This window comes from Sander lucioperca, chromosome 5 (assembly GCF_008315115.2).
Source record: "Sander lucioperca isolate FBNREF2018 chromosome 5, SLUC_FBN_1.2, whole genome shotgun sequence".
In the NCBI taxonomy this organism is placed as follows: Eukaryota; Metazoa; Chordata; class Actinopteri; order Perciformes; family Percidae; genus Sander; species Sander lucioperca.
This window is the reverse complement of record NC_050177.1, coordinates 30954182-30972528: the sequence shown is the minus strand read 5'-3', so window position 1 is coordinate 30972528 and position 18347 is coordinate 30954182. Positions and strand designations below refer to the sequence as shown.

General features: G+C 40.8%; 2 protein-coding genes across 2 annotated transcripts in view; one reads left to right on the top strand and one right to left on the bottom strand.

Moving 5' to 3' along the window:
* LOC116034155 (receptor-interacting serine/threonine-protein kinase 3-like) overlaps positions 1-18347 on the top strand; it is a 412721-nt gene that overhangs the window by 205711 nt on the left and 188663 nt on the right. The window lies entirely within an intron of this gene.
* Positions 1-18347, bottom strand: part of LOC116054942 (NACHT, LRR and PYD domains-containing protein 5-like) — a 179421-nt gene that overhangs the window by 154654 nt on the left and 6420 nt on the right. The window contains exon 4 of the mRNA XM_036001597.1: positions 14594-14701. Coding sequence (XP_035857490.1) covers positions 14594-14701 — 108 coding nt within the window. The remainder of the gene's footprint in view (positions 1-14593; positions 14702-18347) is intronic.

Here is an 18347-nt window from a genome sequence, read left to right as displayed (position 1 = left end):
CGGTTAACTTTCAGCATGCTGAAAATCACCTAGACAGCCATGGAGTGCACCCGAGCAGCTCCTGGAACTGCTCCAACCACCTGCTGCACAAAAATAACAAACTAAAACAAAAAAAGGTCAATGGGAACAACGAGTGCCCCTCATTGCTTATGCCTGTCAGGAATAAAGGTTCCAAAAAACTCACCAGCCTTCAACTCTGCCCAGCAGTACAGGAAAACATGTTAACATTAACAATTACCAGAAAGAGTAAAAAAAATCTGTGTGAAACACTCCCAATTTTTTTTCCTTTACCAGTTTCCCAGTACTAAAGATCTCGGACGAGCCCCCATTTGTTACCGTCTGGCTCAAGGCCGGCAACAAAAGGGAGGTCACACACAGATAAGTTAATCAAAAAGTAGTTTATTTAACTAAATATACTAATAACACAAATTAACTCAACATAAATACACTAGTGGGGTGTGTAAATGTAGGAGACATCAGTCGTGTTTGCCATGTGTGGATGAGTGAATGAATGATGTGATGTGTGTTGTAAGGTGCAACAAACCAAACAAAGAACAAAATGGTGGATGGATGCAGTAGGACAAGCTGAGAGAGAGTGAGACTCCCAAGAGGGCCGTCTTTTATGCCTTCTGTAAGCCACGCCCAGATGGCCAGGTACAGACAACCCTCCCAGCTCCACCTGCCCGCCCACTCCCAGTACCTGCAGACAAAGGAGCAAACATAACAGGCAGGCAAATTGGGAAGGGTCGTCACAATATATATATATATATATATATATATATATATATATATATATATATATATATATCCACTATTGCATATTTGTAAAAATCTGGGATATAAAGGAAGACTTTTTACAATCGTATGAGTAGCTGGTGGTTATTCTGTGCTTACCATCCACTGAAATTAACCACAAAGTCACATATTTCTTATATGAGTTACAGAACCATGTCAGATACAATCAGGGACATGTGATCAATAAGAAAATGCTATTTGTATCAAAGAAAGTCATAAGGAAACCTTTCTAACATTTAGAAATGTATCTGTGATAGGGCCTGACATTTTAGGGGGTGAAAATGTCTTTTATTCAGGCATAAAAACATGCTGAGATGGCACGATATGTGTTTCTCATATCTTAATACTGTCTATGTTTAAAACTCACTAATAAACTACACAACTATCCCGCCACCAGCTCGAGAGAACAGTGAAGCAACGAGACTTCCGGTTTCCTCCAAGTCAGGGATTTTCAGATTAAAAGTTTAAAATGAAAGAAGGCCTCCACCTGGAGGTCAGGAGGGGAACTACAGATACACATTCAGTTAATGAATCAGGTAGTGGTGGACTGGAACTGAGTACATTTACTCAAGTACTGGACTTAACTCGAGGTACTTGTACTTTACTTGAGTATTAAATCATGTACAGCACTTAAATAATTAATAAACAATTTGTAAGTACAAAGAGAAATAACTAAATATAATGTAAGCATTTAAATGTATGTTTCCACCCGACTCCATTTAAATAAAATAGCAATTTCATGATTATTAAACACATTTCATTTATAGTCAATAGAAAAATAAAAAATATATATCAATAACAATCACCACTCTGGTTTGGTTCAAATAAACTCTTAATTCACCCATTTACATGTGGAGATATGCTGGCTCTATACACGCTAAAAGTCCTTGTAGGAGCCATACATTGGGTTTGATTAGTCTTTTATTATCTTTCCTCCTTTTTGCGCTGTTGTGTATGTGCATGCGCATAGTGACGTCGTTGGTTACTGTGGGTGTCACCAGGGGTGTGGTGTCTGTATTAGTGCGTGTGTGTGTGTGTTCACCTGGGTGGGTTAGCGGGGTGTTTGGATGATTGCTGCAGGGTGAGCACGTGGAGAAACTTTCTGTTGACCGTCACCATCGTTGTCTCCTGTTACTGCATTGTCTGAGGTATCTTTGCACGGCTTATGAAATGCATCAATTCAAGTAAGTGCTGTTTCTTGCTAAGCTTGTGAAATGGATCAATAAAGACATCCCATCAAGTGCAATGGTTTAGCGTGACGCGTCTTCAGTGTAAACCCACATGTCTTAGCCTGCTGTGGCATTTGGATTAGTTTCTAAATTTATATGCTGCAATAGTCCTGATTATTTACATGGAGTCTGGTGGGTTTGGTGATGGTGATTTCGGGGCTGTTTCATGTTAAACTAAAAGGATCTTACTCTTTAACTAAAAGGTCTATCTCTGTAGGGATCCTTTCCATAATGTTGTCAGACTCTTAGAATAATAATCTGAGTCTGTCAGCGGCAACAACAGAACTTTAAGTGGATGGAAACTTTACCTTTTAATTAGGAGTTTAAACACAGACACAACAGGAAGAATAAATCCATCAAATCAAGTCACAAATAATCAGCATGTGGCCTTGTTTTATTTCATTCATTTTGCATTTAGTTGTTCCACATTCCCAGACATTTCAAACAATTCAATCATTGAGGTTATTCTACAAGTCAGATGAATAAATCAGCTGTTTACTATCTGACCTGGTCTGTTTCCTGCTGCTCCATCATTCTTTAGTGTCTGCTGGAAACAGTTAGCTTTCTATTTTCTGACTTTGTATGACATCATCAGTGTCTCTGCTTTCAGTCTGAACAGACCTCAACAGATTTAAAACCACATTCAGTCACAGAAAATACAAACAGGGAATATACAATGTCAGAAGAAGATTATTCAATGAAAAGTTCTCTCTCTCTCTCTCTCTCTCTCTCTCTCTCTCTCTCTCTCTCTCTCTCTCTCTCTCTCTCTCTCTGTCTGATGTTCAAGAGAATTTTGAGTCAAATGATGAATGAAATCATGATATGATCAAATGAACAAATGATCTCCCTCAAGATGAAACGTAGAGATTTTATTAAAATCATTTAGAAACATTAGACTATATGATGATTGTTTATAGAAACATTTGTTTTCCAAATTTTAAATATATTACAATATGATTCAAGATATAAAGGACATAATAGTAACCAATAACAGTTGATTATTTTTTAGATGTTACATATCATGAAGTGTTTTTAGTCCAACAGTTCAAATGTTGATAATCCCAGAGATGAAATCAGATGAATGTTTTTGTGTTTGAGTCTCAGATCTGCTTCACAGTGCAGAGTGTGTGTGATGGTGAACAGACTGAACTTTGATTTCAGCAGCTGATCTTCAGTCAGTGTTTCTGTCCACAAGAGAGACTCTCAGTCCTGCAGAGGACTCAGAGACACTGAGGAACCAGGTGACCAGAACCCAAACCCAGGATAAAGAGGTTGAGTGAATGTGGTGTTGAAGGTGTAGAGGTGGATCAGTGAGTCAGAGGAGACTGTGTAGAAGGACAGAGAGCCAGCAGGAACATCCACATACACTGCTACTCTGTTAGAGACAGAGGAGGAGATGGATTTTTTTCTGTTATTGTGCCTGACAGAGTAACCATCTTCATCAGAGCAGTGCAGTCTCCAGGACTGATTATTTCTTCCAAACATACACCCGGCTTCACTGTTTCCTCTCCTTCTGATTCCTCTGTAACTCACTGATATATGAACCTCTCCTCTCCTCTCGACCTCCCAGTAACAGCGACCAGTCAGACCATTTCTACACAGCAGCTGACGGAAGGTGTCAAATCTGTCTGGATGATCAGGATATGACTGATCCTCCTTCACATATGTCACCTTCCTGTTGTTGTCAGACAGTTTGAGTCTTCTGTGTACTGTGTTTGTGTCCAGTTCCAGTTCACAGACATCTGATGGAGAGAACAAGACACAATACAGCTGCAGGTTATCATCTGATGATTTATTAACAACTTCACTGACAATAACTGAAAGAAAATCATTCAAACGTTCATTTGATATTCAGCTGTGAGTGATGTTTAACAATCCAGTTCTAACAACATGAACAGTTAGTGAACATGAGAGTCAACATGTCAACAATGTTCAGCTTCTTGTCCTCGTGTTGACCCGATGATGACAGCTGATGATCCAAATCTAGAAACATCAACTGAATAAAGTCTCACTAATAAAAGTGTCCCATCTTCTTCTACTGCAGCACAAAGCAGCTGTGAACCATCTGCTTTCTAAAACTGATATTAGCTGATGTTCACTTTATAGAAATACCAGTTTATGTATGAAAAATGAGTATTTATGGTATGTTTGTGTCTGTGTCGTATATCTGATACCAGGTCTCCATCAGGGAGGAACTGGAAGATAAATCTACCTCAACTCACTTTATTCACCTTTTAAACATCTTTGTGACATTAATTATGCCGTGTTGTGTTTATGAACTGTGAGTTTTTTCAACGCTTATTTATTAAAAACATCCAGAGAAGAAAACTGAAGGCTACTTGAACACAACAACTTATGTGTGAATAAAAAATAAAGAAACAAAGTTAGCTTTCTGTTGGCTCGACTGTTGATTCATGTATTTATGTATTTATTAGTTCTGTTGGATCAACGTGTTCAGTTTGTTCTGTTTGTGGATTTTAAATTAATTAATTAAATCCTAACATCTTTCCAGCCACAAAAACAGAAACTTATTTCATGAGAGAAATTTATCTTCATACTTCAGGCAAGAAAATCTAAAAATCACAAATATTGTTAAATAAATATAAATAAAGTGTTTATTTTATACAGTTAACTACATGAATAAATGGTGTTTCAGTTCATAACTGGGTAAATACAATGAAAACTACATTTCCCATAATCCTGTTCCTGTTGTTTTGAGGTGAAGTGTGATGTATTTTCAGTGGAGTAATCTAAGTGAATTATTTTCTGTATAACTCCACTCCTAGCCAATCAGATGACTTTGTTGGGGAGTAGAAAAGAAAGGAGGAAGTCAGAGAGGACATGTAGAGCACGTTGGAGGGAGAAACATGCAGTCAGCAGAGGAGAGAAAAACTAACATTAATGTCCAGCTGACTGATGTTTGGAGACTAATGGACTTTTAAAGTTTTGGCACAAGTATCATTTTTGCAGCTAACAGTCGTGTTCAACTCTCAGTTTGGTAACTTGTTATCCCGTAGTCTTAAGTGAAGTTCAGGCAGGTTAGCTGTGTTTTAGTTTTCACTAGCTTTGGAAAAGTGTTAACTGTTAACTGTTGAAGTTTAAGCTAGCGCCGCCGTGAGGGACAGTCAGCTGTAAACGCCAGCCGCAGCTTTCACCGAGGACCGGGAGAAACCAGGACTTCACTGGAGGACTAGGACTGCACCATAATAAGAAAATATCTGATAACCTTGTTAAATATCATGATAACAATATAATTACGAAAAATAAAATAATAATTAACAATTTCCTCATTTCCTGTCTGTTTCTTAATTCTCAACCGTACAAAGTAGTGTTTCAGACAGACGGTGAATACAGGTATATGCAGACAGACAGTATGAGAAAAATGAAGTGTATTTTTTAACATTAATGGGGCATTCACACCACAAACAGGTGCTATCAAGTGCAGTTAAACGCAGCTTAATTTCACAGAGAGAGAGAAAAAAAAGAGTTGAGCGAGACATAGCGAGTGCTTTGTTGTTGAAGGAAACACTCAGCTGTTTCACAAACTCCCGGGCTTTAGAGCTTGTGTTTGGTGTTTTAAAACGTTCTTGTGGCAGAGATAGAGGCAGTGATGTTTCCTGTTTCCTGTACGGGACTCTCACACCGCCTCAAACCACACTGACAAGTCTGATCTCTGGATACATGATTGGCCAGTGTGAGTTAAGTAGTTCCACAATGGAAGCACCGTGCTATTGTTTCTTGATTATTTCTTTATAGTTTCTATTATCTATATTATAACATCCACTGGTAAGCGCTCACGATGCTGTTCAGTAAAACATTGAAATAATAAGTAACCTAATTCCAGGAAGGGGTTATCTAGTGTAACATGCAGCTGAGTTCTCTTAGAGCAAACTTAAAACACACTCACACTTCCTCAGACCAGGTCTCAGTTTGTGCGGTCCACCATGGTCCACCCTGCAGGAAGAAACAAAGACACAATCAACATCATACACCAGGGCTGTGGATAATTGCAAATTCTAACCATTATAGTCAGGGCCGGCCCTGTACATCTGGGGGCCCTTTGTTGTATTTGCCGGTCAAATCCGAGGCCATTTAGTGAAGGCACGGCGTGGACACAGGCAGCGGCAGCAGAGGACAGTGGGTTTCGCTCTGTATGTAGGTCACCGTTGTTGCCAGTGTTAGATCAAGCAAACATCATTTTTTATTTTTTATTTAACCTTTATTTATCCTGGTAAGTCAATTGAGAACAAATTTGCAGCGACGACCTGTCACATACACATTCATACCTGGAAACTGCCCAGTACAACCACAGTTTGATCTGCTGGCCACTGAGCAGCTCCACTGGAGCCGTTGGAGGTTAAAGGCCTTGCTCAAGGGCACCTCAGTGGTGGTAATGAGGGAGGGACAAGCGCTGCTCTTTCACTTTCCCCACCCAGATTTCTATCCTGCCGGTCTGGAACTGACGACCAGGGCCATACTGGGACTGAAATTCAGCCCGGGACTTTAAGATGGAGAGGCCTTTTACGCGAGTGCCCTTGCTGCACGAGCAGAAGGATTTTTTTGCAGTTATTTTAATTCTAATAGTGTTTTTATGGTATAAAGAGAATCAGATTACGCTGAAGACCTTCAAGAAACTTTAGGATGACACCTGCCTCCTCAGGTTGTATAAGCAACCAACCAGGTCAGCAAAACCTAATCTCGAACACATAAGTCACAGTATACTGCTAACTACCAGCATGTCATGTGCACAGTCAGTTGGAGTGATAAAATAGTTACAAAGACTCACACTCATATACTCAAAAACTACAATGCAGTCCCATAAAATAGAGATTTGTGTGTGTGTGTGTGTGTCCTTACTTTCTCAGCTTGGCTCCCTGGCTCAGCTTCACCTGTGTTGGACCCTGCCTCTGTCTTTACTGGTTGTACTGCATGAGAAGAACGTCATTATATCTTTTTCTATCTATGCATAATGTGATTGCCTACCCAGCCCTGGACACTGCCCCTGTACCTGTCACTGTTTTTATACTGGTTCCATTCTCCTCCTCCTGCTCTTCTTTCTCTTGCTGCTCTCCTTCCTCCTGCTCCTCCTCCTCTCCCTCCTCATCAATATGACTGCAGGGGTCATCCTCAACCTGTCCCTCTCCATCATTGACCTTAACAGCTAATATACATACAGAGATAGAGATTCCTTGCTTATAGAAGGATGTTGTCTGTGTGTGGTGACACACTGCAAACTGCTGTTTATAATATATAATATATCTCTAAATATGTAAGGGATACATGGCTATAACATGATAACAGCACATTTTTATAACATGGCTACCTACCTACCAAATAAATCAATAATTTGACACACAGTGTTGATTTAAAAAGGAGTTTATTGTTTTAAAAAACGATTGTATTGCTTCCGCTAAAGAAAATAGTTCTGTCTCTACGGTTAGAATCCTGCGTGTCCATGGCAATGCTCTGCTTTGAGCGGACTGTTATCAAGCAATAACAGACCGCATTCATGGCACAAAACTAATACAATCGTTTTTATAGAAAACCGCCTCGCTCTACATTATCCCTTATATAATATATATGCCTATATTTAAATGCAAATATAAATAATTTCAGTGAATAATAAACACATCACTAATCGTGCACCTGTCCTGTCCATGCTGCTGGGTCCTCCTTCCTCATCTGTAACGTTACCTCCTGCCACTGCACCCTTGTCACAGAAAAGGTCTGTTAATTTTGGCATTTAGCTGCCTCTTCTTTTTCATTCTTATTTTTTCGCCCCACCCATTTCTTTCTCTTCTTTCCTTCTTTTCACCATTTTTTAACGTCCGTCTCTGTTGCATTCGTACAAATCCAAACCTGACTGAAAGTAAACTCTTTTTTCGGCGCCTTAAGTTTGAGCCAATCGGATGTCAGGAAAAACGAGGATCAGTCCAAGTTAGGAGGGGCCGCTTGTATCCCCCCTCAAGTTTGAAAGTATTGGTTTGGCCCGGTCTGAAACACACACACAGACACAGCGCTCCGCTGCAGCTGAACGGCCGGCCAGGCCGGTCGCGTATGAAAGAAGAAAAAAAAACAAAAAAAATGTATTGACCACCGGCCGGTTTGGCCTGAAATGGACCGGCCGTTCGGGATTGTTCCCGGCATTCCCGATGGCCAATCCGCTCCTGCTGACGACCTCCGGGTCACAAGCTCGCTTCTTTAACCTTGATGATCATGATCCTTGGTTGTCACTCTATTAGCAACACCGAACATTTCATTACCAACATTCATAGGGTTGCCATGTCAGTCAGAATGTTAGATCCGGGTCTATGGTCGGACCACAGTTTGGAGGCCGTCTAGTGGTCGCGGGGCCGGCTCTGATCATAGTGTGAAATACAGTTTTCAAAAAGACAGAGTGTGACTAGGTCGACTCTACAGTCTCACTACAGCTTGTTCAAGTCACAGTCAGGGCAATGCTGCTAAAGCTGTGGCAGTGTGGTTACACTATTTTGAGACAAGCACAACAGTGTTCTCTGTGCCCTGCTGACAGACTGACAGGCTGGAGGTTGTTTGGGAGGGGAAAAAAGATAAATATGTTTGGCTAATTTTTCCAAATTAAATTAATTATTTTGTTAGAGAGAAAGTAAGCTACCGAAAGAGGCACTTGTGGGTACTGGTACCAAATTTCAGCTACCTATATCAGTACAAACTTTGACTAGGAAAAGCAAGTACTTAATTTGAATGTACGTTGCTTAAAGTGATAAGTGAGTTGATTAAATCTTATTTTGTTAATGCCAATTGAATCGTTCCAGACCTCTGACCTTCAATAAAAATCAGATAGTATGTGTCTGTCCGTCCATACCTGAAAGTGTCCAGTCTCCAGTTTGGATCCTTAAGTCCAGCTGACAACAGCTTCACTCCTGAGTCTCCTGGATGATTGTAGCTCAGGTCCAGCTCTCTCAGATGGGAGGGGTTGAAACTCAGAGCTGAGGCCAGAGAAGTACAGCCTTCGTCTGAGATCAGACAACCTGAGAGACTAAATACACACACACACACACACACACACACACACACATACATACATACATACATACATACATACATACATAGGTACGCGCAAACGTGCACACACACACACACACACACACACACACACACACACAAACACACACACACACACACACACACATATATGCAAGCGTGTGCATACACATGCAAGCGCACACAAGCACGCACACACACAGGTCATGTTATTCATTCACATTTGTCCACTGTTGTCCCCAACTAAGAATTTACTTTAGAAAAAAGTGCTGTTGGTATCCTTTAAACCACCAGTGTTCATGGAAGGGAATTAAGTTCAAGGAGAAGAGGAAGAGTTATGACCAAAGAAGTCATAAAAAAAACATCCAGGCACTCAAGGTTGGTTACAAAAAATACAAGAATTGTTGCTGTTGTTGAAAATTGTTACTTAGGTCCTAACTGAACACCAACCTGAGAGTTTCCAGTCTGCAGTTTGGACTCTTCAGTCCAGGAGACATCAGCTCCACTCCTGAATCCCGCAGGTCATTGTTACTCAGGTCCAGCTCTCTCAGACTAGAGGACTGGGAGCTGACAACTGAGGACAGAGCTTCACAGCTTCTCTCTGACAGGTTACAAGCACTTAACCTGAAGAGAAATCAGCAATACATAGAAAAACTACTACTACTTTTTTCAATAAATAAAGTTTTTATTTAATCTGGATAGTTATGTACACGTACAGAGCTTTGTTGGAGGCTTTGACCACTGGCAGCAGCCTCAGAAGAGCCTCCTCTGAAGCAGAGTATTTCTTCAGGTCAAACACGTCCAGATCTTTTTCTGATGATAGTAAGATGAAGACCAGAGCTGACCACTGAGCAGGAGACAGTTTTTCTGTGGAGAGACTTCCTGAACTCAGGGCCTGTTGGATCTCCTCCACTAGAAAACGATCATTCAGTTCATTCAGACAGTGGAACAGATTGATGCTTCTCTCTGCAGACAGATCCTCACTGATCTTCTTCTTGATGTACTCGACTGTTTTCTGATTGGTCTGTGAGCTACTTACTGTCTGTGTAATCAGACCTTGTAGGAGAGTCTGATTGGTCTGCAGTGAAAGACCCAGGAGGAAGCGGAGGAACAAGTCCAGGTGTCCATTTGGACTCTGTAAGGCCTTGTCCACAGCACTCTGGTAGAACTGTGAAGATCCATCTTCTCTGGTTTCAGTCTTCTGTGATGTTGATTCTTCTTCTGCCAGCAGGTTGACTTCAGAGTTGATGAACGTCAGATGGACATGAAGAGCAGCCAGGAACTCCTGAACACTCAGATGGACGAAGCAGAACACCTTGTCCTGGTACAGTCCTCTCTCTTCTTTAAAGATCTGTGTGAACACTCCTGAGTACACTGAGGCTGCTCTGATATCGATGCCACACTCTGTCAGGTCTGATTCATAGAAGATCAAGTTGCCTTTCTGCAGCTGCTCAAAAGCCAGTTTTCCCAGAGACTCAATCATCTTCCTGGTCTCTGGACTCCAGTTTTGATCTATCTCAGATTTTCCATGATATTTGATGTTCTTCAGTTTGGACTGAACCACCAGGAAGTGGATGTACATCTCAGTCAGGGTCTTAGGCAGCTCTCCTCCCCCTCTGGTCTTTAACACCTTCTCCAGAACTGTAGCAGTGATCCAGCAGAAGACTGGGATGTGGCACATGATGTGGAGACTTCGTGATTTCCTAATGTAGGAGTAGATTTGGTTGGCCTGATCCTCATCTGTGAATCTCTTCTTGAAGTACTCCTCCTTCTGTGGGTCAGTGAACCCTCTGATCTCTGTCACCATGTCAACACACTCAGCAGGGATCTGATTGGCTGCTGCAGGTCGTGTAGTTATCCAGAGGCGAGCAGAGGGAAGCAGTTTCCCCCTGATGAGGTTTGTCAGCAGCACATCCACTGAGGTGGACTCTGTAACATCAGTCAGGATCTCAGTGTTGTGGAAGTCCAGAGGAAGTCGGCACTCATCCAGACCATCAAAGATGAACACAACCTGGAACTCTTCAAACCTGCAGATTCCTGCTTCTTTGGTTTCACTGAAGAAGTGAGCAACAAGTTCCACCAAGCTGTACTTTTTCTCTTTCAGCACATTCAGCTCTCTGAAAGTGAATGGAAACATGAACTGGATGTCCTGGTTGGCTTTGCCTTCAGCCCAGTCCAGAGTGAACTTCTGTGTTAAGACTGTTTTTCCGATGCCAGCCACTCCCTTAGTCATCACTCTTCTGTTTGGTTCATCTCTTCCAGGTGGGATTTTAAAGATGTCTTCATATCTGATTGTTGTTTCTGGTCTGTTTGTTTTCCTGGATGCTATTTCAATCTGTCTGACCTCATGTTCTTCATTGACCTCTGCAGTCCCTCCCTCCATGATGAAGATCTCTGTGAACATCTTATTCAGAAGGGTTGGGTTTCCTGCTTTAGCAATCCCCTCAAACACACACTGGAACTTCTTCTCCAGGTTGGACTTGAATTTGGGGCGGCATACTGCAGCACGAGTTCCTGAACAACCTAACAAACAACAAATTCAATCAGAGAATCTAAACATTTAAGGCTGTATCCGTTTTAAGAAAAAACGCCTTGGATCTGATGCAGATGCGTGCAGTATATATATATAAAACTATATACATATACTATATACATATACTATATACATATACTATATATATATATATATATATATATATATATGTATATAGTTTTCCCATTTTTACTTAATTTTCTCTTTCCATCATGTTAAATCTTAAATCATCTTACTTTTCTGCAGACAGTCAGCCAGCTCCTCCTGCTTCATTCTCCTCAGGAAGTGCAGTGTGATTTTCAGAAATGCGTCTCTGCTGCTCCTACTCTGCTCTTCATCCTCACCGTCCAACACATGCTCAGCCTTCTTCTGACTCTCTAAGAATTCTGGGTAATCTGGATTCAGAACTTTCTGGATCTTCTTCAGCTCGTTCTTCACAAAGGTGACGATGTTCTCCTCCAGCAGCTGAAACAGAACGATAAACTGAACATTTAATGTAAAGAACTAGGGGTGTGACGTGACACTCAGCTCACAAGACGAGACACGAGATTGGGTTCACGAGAACGAGACGAGATTTTAAGACTATTTTGAAGAAAACCTAAATGATGAAATATGACTATTATTCAATCGAAAGTCACAAAATGAAAAATGAGCACCTTGAAAGGTTTTGCCACAAACTCAAATAGCTTCTCCCCTGTATAACTCACCTCTTCAGACTTAATAATTCAATTCAATTTGATTTATAGTATCAAATCATGAAGACTTAACACAAGACACTTTACAGATAGAAGACCCAACAATTCCAATAATTCCCCCAAGAGCAAGCACTTAGTGCAACAGTGGCGAGGAAAAACTTCCAGCCTGTCAGTCTGTCACAAGGGCATATGAACGCTTTTGTCTTGTGCCTGTCAGTCAGTCACCAACTTCCACCTGTCTCAGAAATTAAACATTAACTGCACGCCGATCTCACTATTATATTATATTATATTATATTGCAGCAAATGCTGTCTGCATGAAGTTTTGAAACTGTAACCACACTTGTGTCCCCTTTACTGCCATTGCCGTGTCTCACTGTGACTTTAACAAACTGCAGAGGCAGCGTAACTCTCACTCTGTCTGCACCACGCCTCTGCATGTGTTTGCGTGTCAGAGCTTAAGCCCCGCTCTCTGTGAAAGACGCTCTAAGGTACAGACATTTGGCACAGATTGAGTTAAAGTGAATTGGTCCTCGGTAGTACCAACATAATTCTGCGCTTGTGTACTGGTATCACGAGAAAACTTTTAACCTCAACTAGAAATATGGTAACGTTTTAATCTTGTGCACACCTATATAAAGAACACAACATATGATTCATCAGGCTGAAGGTATGCTGGTCTGAACAGAGCAGCGTGGAGACTGTTGGGATCTGAATGGTAGTTTAGCATTTAATCTGTGGTTAATAGTGAAACCTGTGTTTGTACATGTACACACCATAAATATGGAGTCCAGGTCTGTTTGATGCAGCTGGGCAGACTGACCATCGAGGCCCTCTGATCTCTCCTGTTGAACTCTGGAGAAAACATCAAGTTTACTGACATTCAATTACTCAAATCTGCACACAGCTTACAAAAGGTGTTCTGATATGGTATCAGGTATGTATTCAATCAGAATGTCATCGGCTGCTCATCTATCAGATTTTATTGGACTCACGATCAAACTCAAAACTTTACAGCTTCTTCCTTCTCAGCCAACAAGTACAAAAATCAATTATAACTTCTGGTTTCAGTTGTCTTTTATGTAGCCCCCAAAAGGGTCACTACGAGATTTTTAAATCTGATTTATAAATCAATGACTGTCCCACTGCTGGTGTGCAGCGATAACCTCAGAACTCAGGACACATGGCTCTCCACTGTGCATCAGTAAATTAGCTGTTATTAATTAAAATTAGGGCCGGGACTTTAACGCGTTAATTAAGATTAATTAATTACGGGACTTTAACACGTTAATTAAGATTAATTACGCAAAAAATAAATAACATCATTTTACCACACTTATTTTTGCACCGCGGAACGTTTTTCAATGAATGAGTTTCGACGGACCGATTATACTGGAGCACCAACTAGCGTTCTTGACTTCCGACAACAACAAACCACAGTGAACATGAACGAAGAAGCTGACTAGACTGCTTTGCTTGGCCCCGTGGATGGGAAATTTTGTTTTAAAAAACGAAAGGATGGAAGCGTCGACAAGAGCATGGTTGTGTGCAAGCTATGCAACAAGGATCACCGCAGCACATCGAGCCTCAAATATCACCTCAACGCAAAACACATAGGAGTTAGCGTGGACGTTAGCCCGACTCCGAGTAAAGTTACAAGGACCCACACCCAACCCACACTCCACCAGATGACTGGTTTCAGGACCAGGGTAACTAATATTTATATGCAATTAAAATGCGATTAATTTCGATTAATTAATTACAAAGCCTCTAATTAATTAGATTTAGTTCATGATGAAAATAATAGTTTTAACTAGTTATATTCATTGATTTGCCCTGTTTTATTATTATATCAATAATGATATATGTCTTATTTTGAGAATTGAGTGTCAGGATGAATACTATGAATGGATCTGTCTCAGAGTAGATCATGATGTGAACATGTGAACTTTTCTTAGTGCTGCACTCTGAAGCAGAAGCTCACGTCACTTTGACTCAACATGAGTCTGATGACTTTAGACTCAACTTCACAAAATAAAAAACTTAACAGCTATGACTTGTGATTTCACTTGGACTTGATCAACCCAAAGATTTTTTATGATCTTTTCAATTTTTTGAATGAATCAACTCTTCATGTTCCTGAAAACAGACTTTCAGTTGTTGTAAGAAAGGTGTTTGGCAGTTCAGAGCTGGCTGGTGGTTCTGGTCCTGGTATCATTGGGCATCAGATCAAAACCACATTATGTGGCATCGCCGAACCTCGACTATGAAGCTCTAAGAGAGTCAGATAATTACAAAGTTCACTTTTAAATTCTTACCTTTCATCAACAGCTTGTCCATCTTTAAAGTAAATAGGACGATCCATAGACCGGTCACTCTTCATGGACACACAGCTGGGTTCAGGTCCAGATTTCTGCTGCTGCATCCTGATACAAACAAAGACAGTGGATGAGCAACTTTTGTGTGTTCATCAAAAAGTAAATTAGCTGTTGTTAATTAAAATATCAGTATCTTGCTGGATGTTCTGGTCCTGGTATCACTATGCAGCAGATCAAAACCACATTTTGTGGCATCGTCCACCTCAAATATGAAGCTCTGAGAGTTAGATAATAACAAAGTTAATTTTTTAATTCTTAACTTCCATCAGCAGCTTGTCCAACTTTAAAGTGAAAAGCTGGGTTCAGGTCCTGGTTCAGGTCTTTGCTGCAGAATAATGAAAAGTAGTTTAAGATGAAAATAATACTTGTAACTAGTTACATTAATTAATTTGCTCTGTTTTATAATTGTATCAATAATATCATATAAGTCTCATTTTGAGAATTGAGCGTCAGGATGAATACTATAAATGGATCTGTCTCAGAGTAGATCATGTTGTGAACATGTGAACTCTTCTTAGTGCTGCTGTAGAAAAGTCCCCAAAGTTATGTTAGTGTTGCTATTATTTAGTACACAGTGTTGGGGAGTAACGGAATACATGTACCGGCGTTACGTATTCAGAATACAAATTATGAGTAACTGTATTCCGTTACAGTTACAATTTAAATATTTGGTATTTTGAATACAGTTACATTGTTGAAATCAATTGATTACATGACGATACTTCTCTGTTTCAAGAGTTTATTCACTCTCGCAACTACATGCATTTCCCAGAAGCCTCAATATGAAAATGAAAAAATTAGCTATTTGCGTGATCACTGATAGAGGTAGAGATGGAGCCGCAACCAGCACAACAGAGCCAGGGCAGGAATGCGTTTCTATCTTGGAAATTCAAACAGCATTTCACATTAAAGAAAGAACAGGGAGAACAAAATATAGCTGTGCAGTGCAACCTCTGCTTGCCAGCAACCAACCTTCTTTCAGCGTCCACATTCACTTTCCACTCCACCTCCAACCTGAAGAAGCATCTTAAAGTAAGTTTTTTTTTTTTTTAATTAGCGAAGGGTAGTCATAGTTTCACTGGTCACCTTGCTATTTTATAGTTGACGTGCGACTTTACATTCTCCTACGTGCTGATTTACTATCCCCAGAGCCGTTGAAAGACAGCCCCGTTTGACATTAAATGTCTAACGTTAGCTAAAATTAGCTCGTGGTAGCTTAGACTGCGGTTAGATTTTTGTAGTATGCAGTTCAGGTCTACAAATACAACAATCTATCTGCTTGTTGAGGTACACATTCAGCCAGTTGGAACAGAAGAACACACCAGAGAAGGCCTGTTTAGCAAGCTGTATGTGATGGCTGCATTCCTACACTTATAAAATGCAATTAAATGTGGAAGTAATCCAAGTATTCAGAATACGTTACTCAGATTGAGTAACGTAACGGAATATGTTACAAATTACATTTTTGGGCATGTATTCTGTATTCTGTAACGGAATACGTTTTGAAAGTATCCTTCCCAACACTGTTAGTACAGTTGACCATATTGTGTTTTGTGTTTCACGTTTACTCCCGTTTATTCAGTGATTGTAGCCAAAGTGCGTGCTGGTTGGTATATTATAGCTGAGGTCACATGGTTAATAAGTCAGTTGGTCAGTTGGATTGTAGTTGTGAGCAGCATCTTTCTTCAGAGTGTGCGTTAATGAGAAGAGTAAGTATATCTGCTGCATCACTCGTGATATTGTATTTCTGTGTTAAACCAGCTGTTATTTCTGCTATTTGACGTGGATGAGAGTTAGGAGTTTTAGGGCCCTGACACACCAACCAGACGGCCGACCGTCGGCAGAAAAGCCAGTCGGACTGATCAGTCGGGTCCCGAGGTCCAAAAAATGCCTCAGAACACACTGAGGCGACGCCGACTTGAGCGTAGGCTCTGCATGTGCGCGAAACGTAATACGTCTCCATACCAGCAGGCGGCGCTGCTCTGTATTGTTTCCATTAACAGTCTGATTATTTACCAGAAAATGAAAACCGGCAGCTGATTGGACGAACGCATCACGTGGTTCTTTTTTCTCCGGAAATTCACAGCCAGACTGTCATGGCGGCTTGTTCAGAATATGATCTCATATTGTACGGCACAACTGTACTTGTGCCGTACAGTTGCTGAATCTGTCTTCATTTCAGATTGACAAAGGTCAGTTTAAAAGATTTTCGTCAGATTTTGAGAGGCTCATCCGCTCCCCATTTCCGGGTGAGTCCCGACTGCCCTGTCTCCGACTGAACATTTCAGGTCGGCCCAAATGAATGACGACGGCTCCTCGGACGGCCGACGGCACGGGACACACGGAACAGACTCGAGTCACGGACCTCGCCAGACGGCCCGATGCCCGATTATCGGGCTGGTGTGTCTTCTCACTAAGGGGTTACCACGCTACGCGACCACTGTGCTAATTATAGCCTCGTTCATACAAGCTAGTTTATTGCCTTCGGTTCACCCGACTCAGTACGTCAGGTCAAAATATGTAACATTGTGTTTAAAAATGTTGATACTTTTTATACTTGTTGTTAGGATTGTTCAGTACTTTATGGTTGAGTAAAATAAGAAGTAAGTGGTGTTAAATAGTGTTATCTGTACCGCTATCGAGGCTTCTCTATTGAGACTTTGCTAGCTTGAACGGAACGTAGCATCCGGTCCGGGGTTTTCACAATAAAAGCATCAAGCCGTTTAGTTTAGTTGAAGACTTTTAAGTGTATCATAGATAACAGGAAGTGTTGTCTACGTTAGCGGTAACTTAACAGATGAGAGAAAATGTCAGAATCTCAGTCGAGGCCTCCACCGTCTTCACCACGTCTTTTAGACATTTCTCAAAGTGTGCACACGGCCAGGGCATGAAGTTAACTTTTTTGACCACCAGCCACTGTGGCAGGTGGATTTAAAAATCCTGTGAATTTTTACCAGCCACATTTTTTTTGTGTCATAAAGGTGAAAAACAGGAATTGCTGTGTCTCTATGATCCTATCCTGTCCTATTGATGGTAGCCTACTGGTGGACATTGCGCCGTCATCACGTGCTGTAGTATGGGGGCCCGCCTTGATAATCCTGCATAGGGGCCCGGTGTTGGCTCGTTAGGCCACTGCATATAAGAGATGAGATGACTGACTAAATCAGGAGTAACCTACGCGCACCACAACAACAACAAAACACTGGTGAATGCGCACCATAACACAAGAATTTTTTTTGTATAGTTCTTAAAAATAAAAAATAAATAAAAAGGAAACTTGTTTTGGGGAGAATAATACTTATTACTATTAATTCATTATTCTGGGCTGAGATTTCCTAGGAACTTTACCAAAAAGGCTCAGGATGCTGCAAATGTTGGTAAAATATGAAAAAGGCTGGTGGATTTAAGACACAAAATAAGAATGTATTGAATGAATCAAATATGAACATATCTGTCATTGTCAGTGGCTTGTTAATCTACATTGTTAGTTAATTTCCTATCCTGGCCTGGGACACATTCATACGGTTTAATAAAGTACTTATTGGACTTTAACTTATCATTGCACTTACAATAACGTAGCTGTCCTCAATTTAGGTCATCCTGTACGTCTCATCTGCGTTTTTTCCTGCATCCACCGTGTGTGTTTGTGTGTGATTGTGTGTGTGTCTGTGCGTGTGTTTGCGTGTGATTGTGT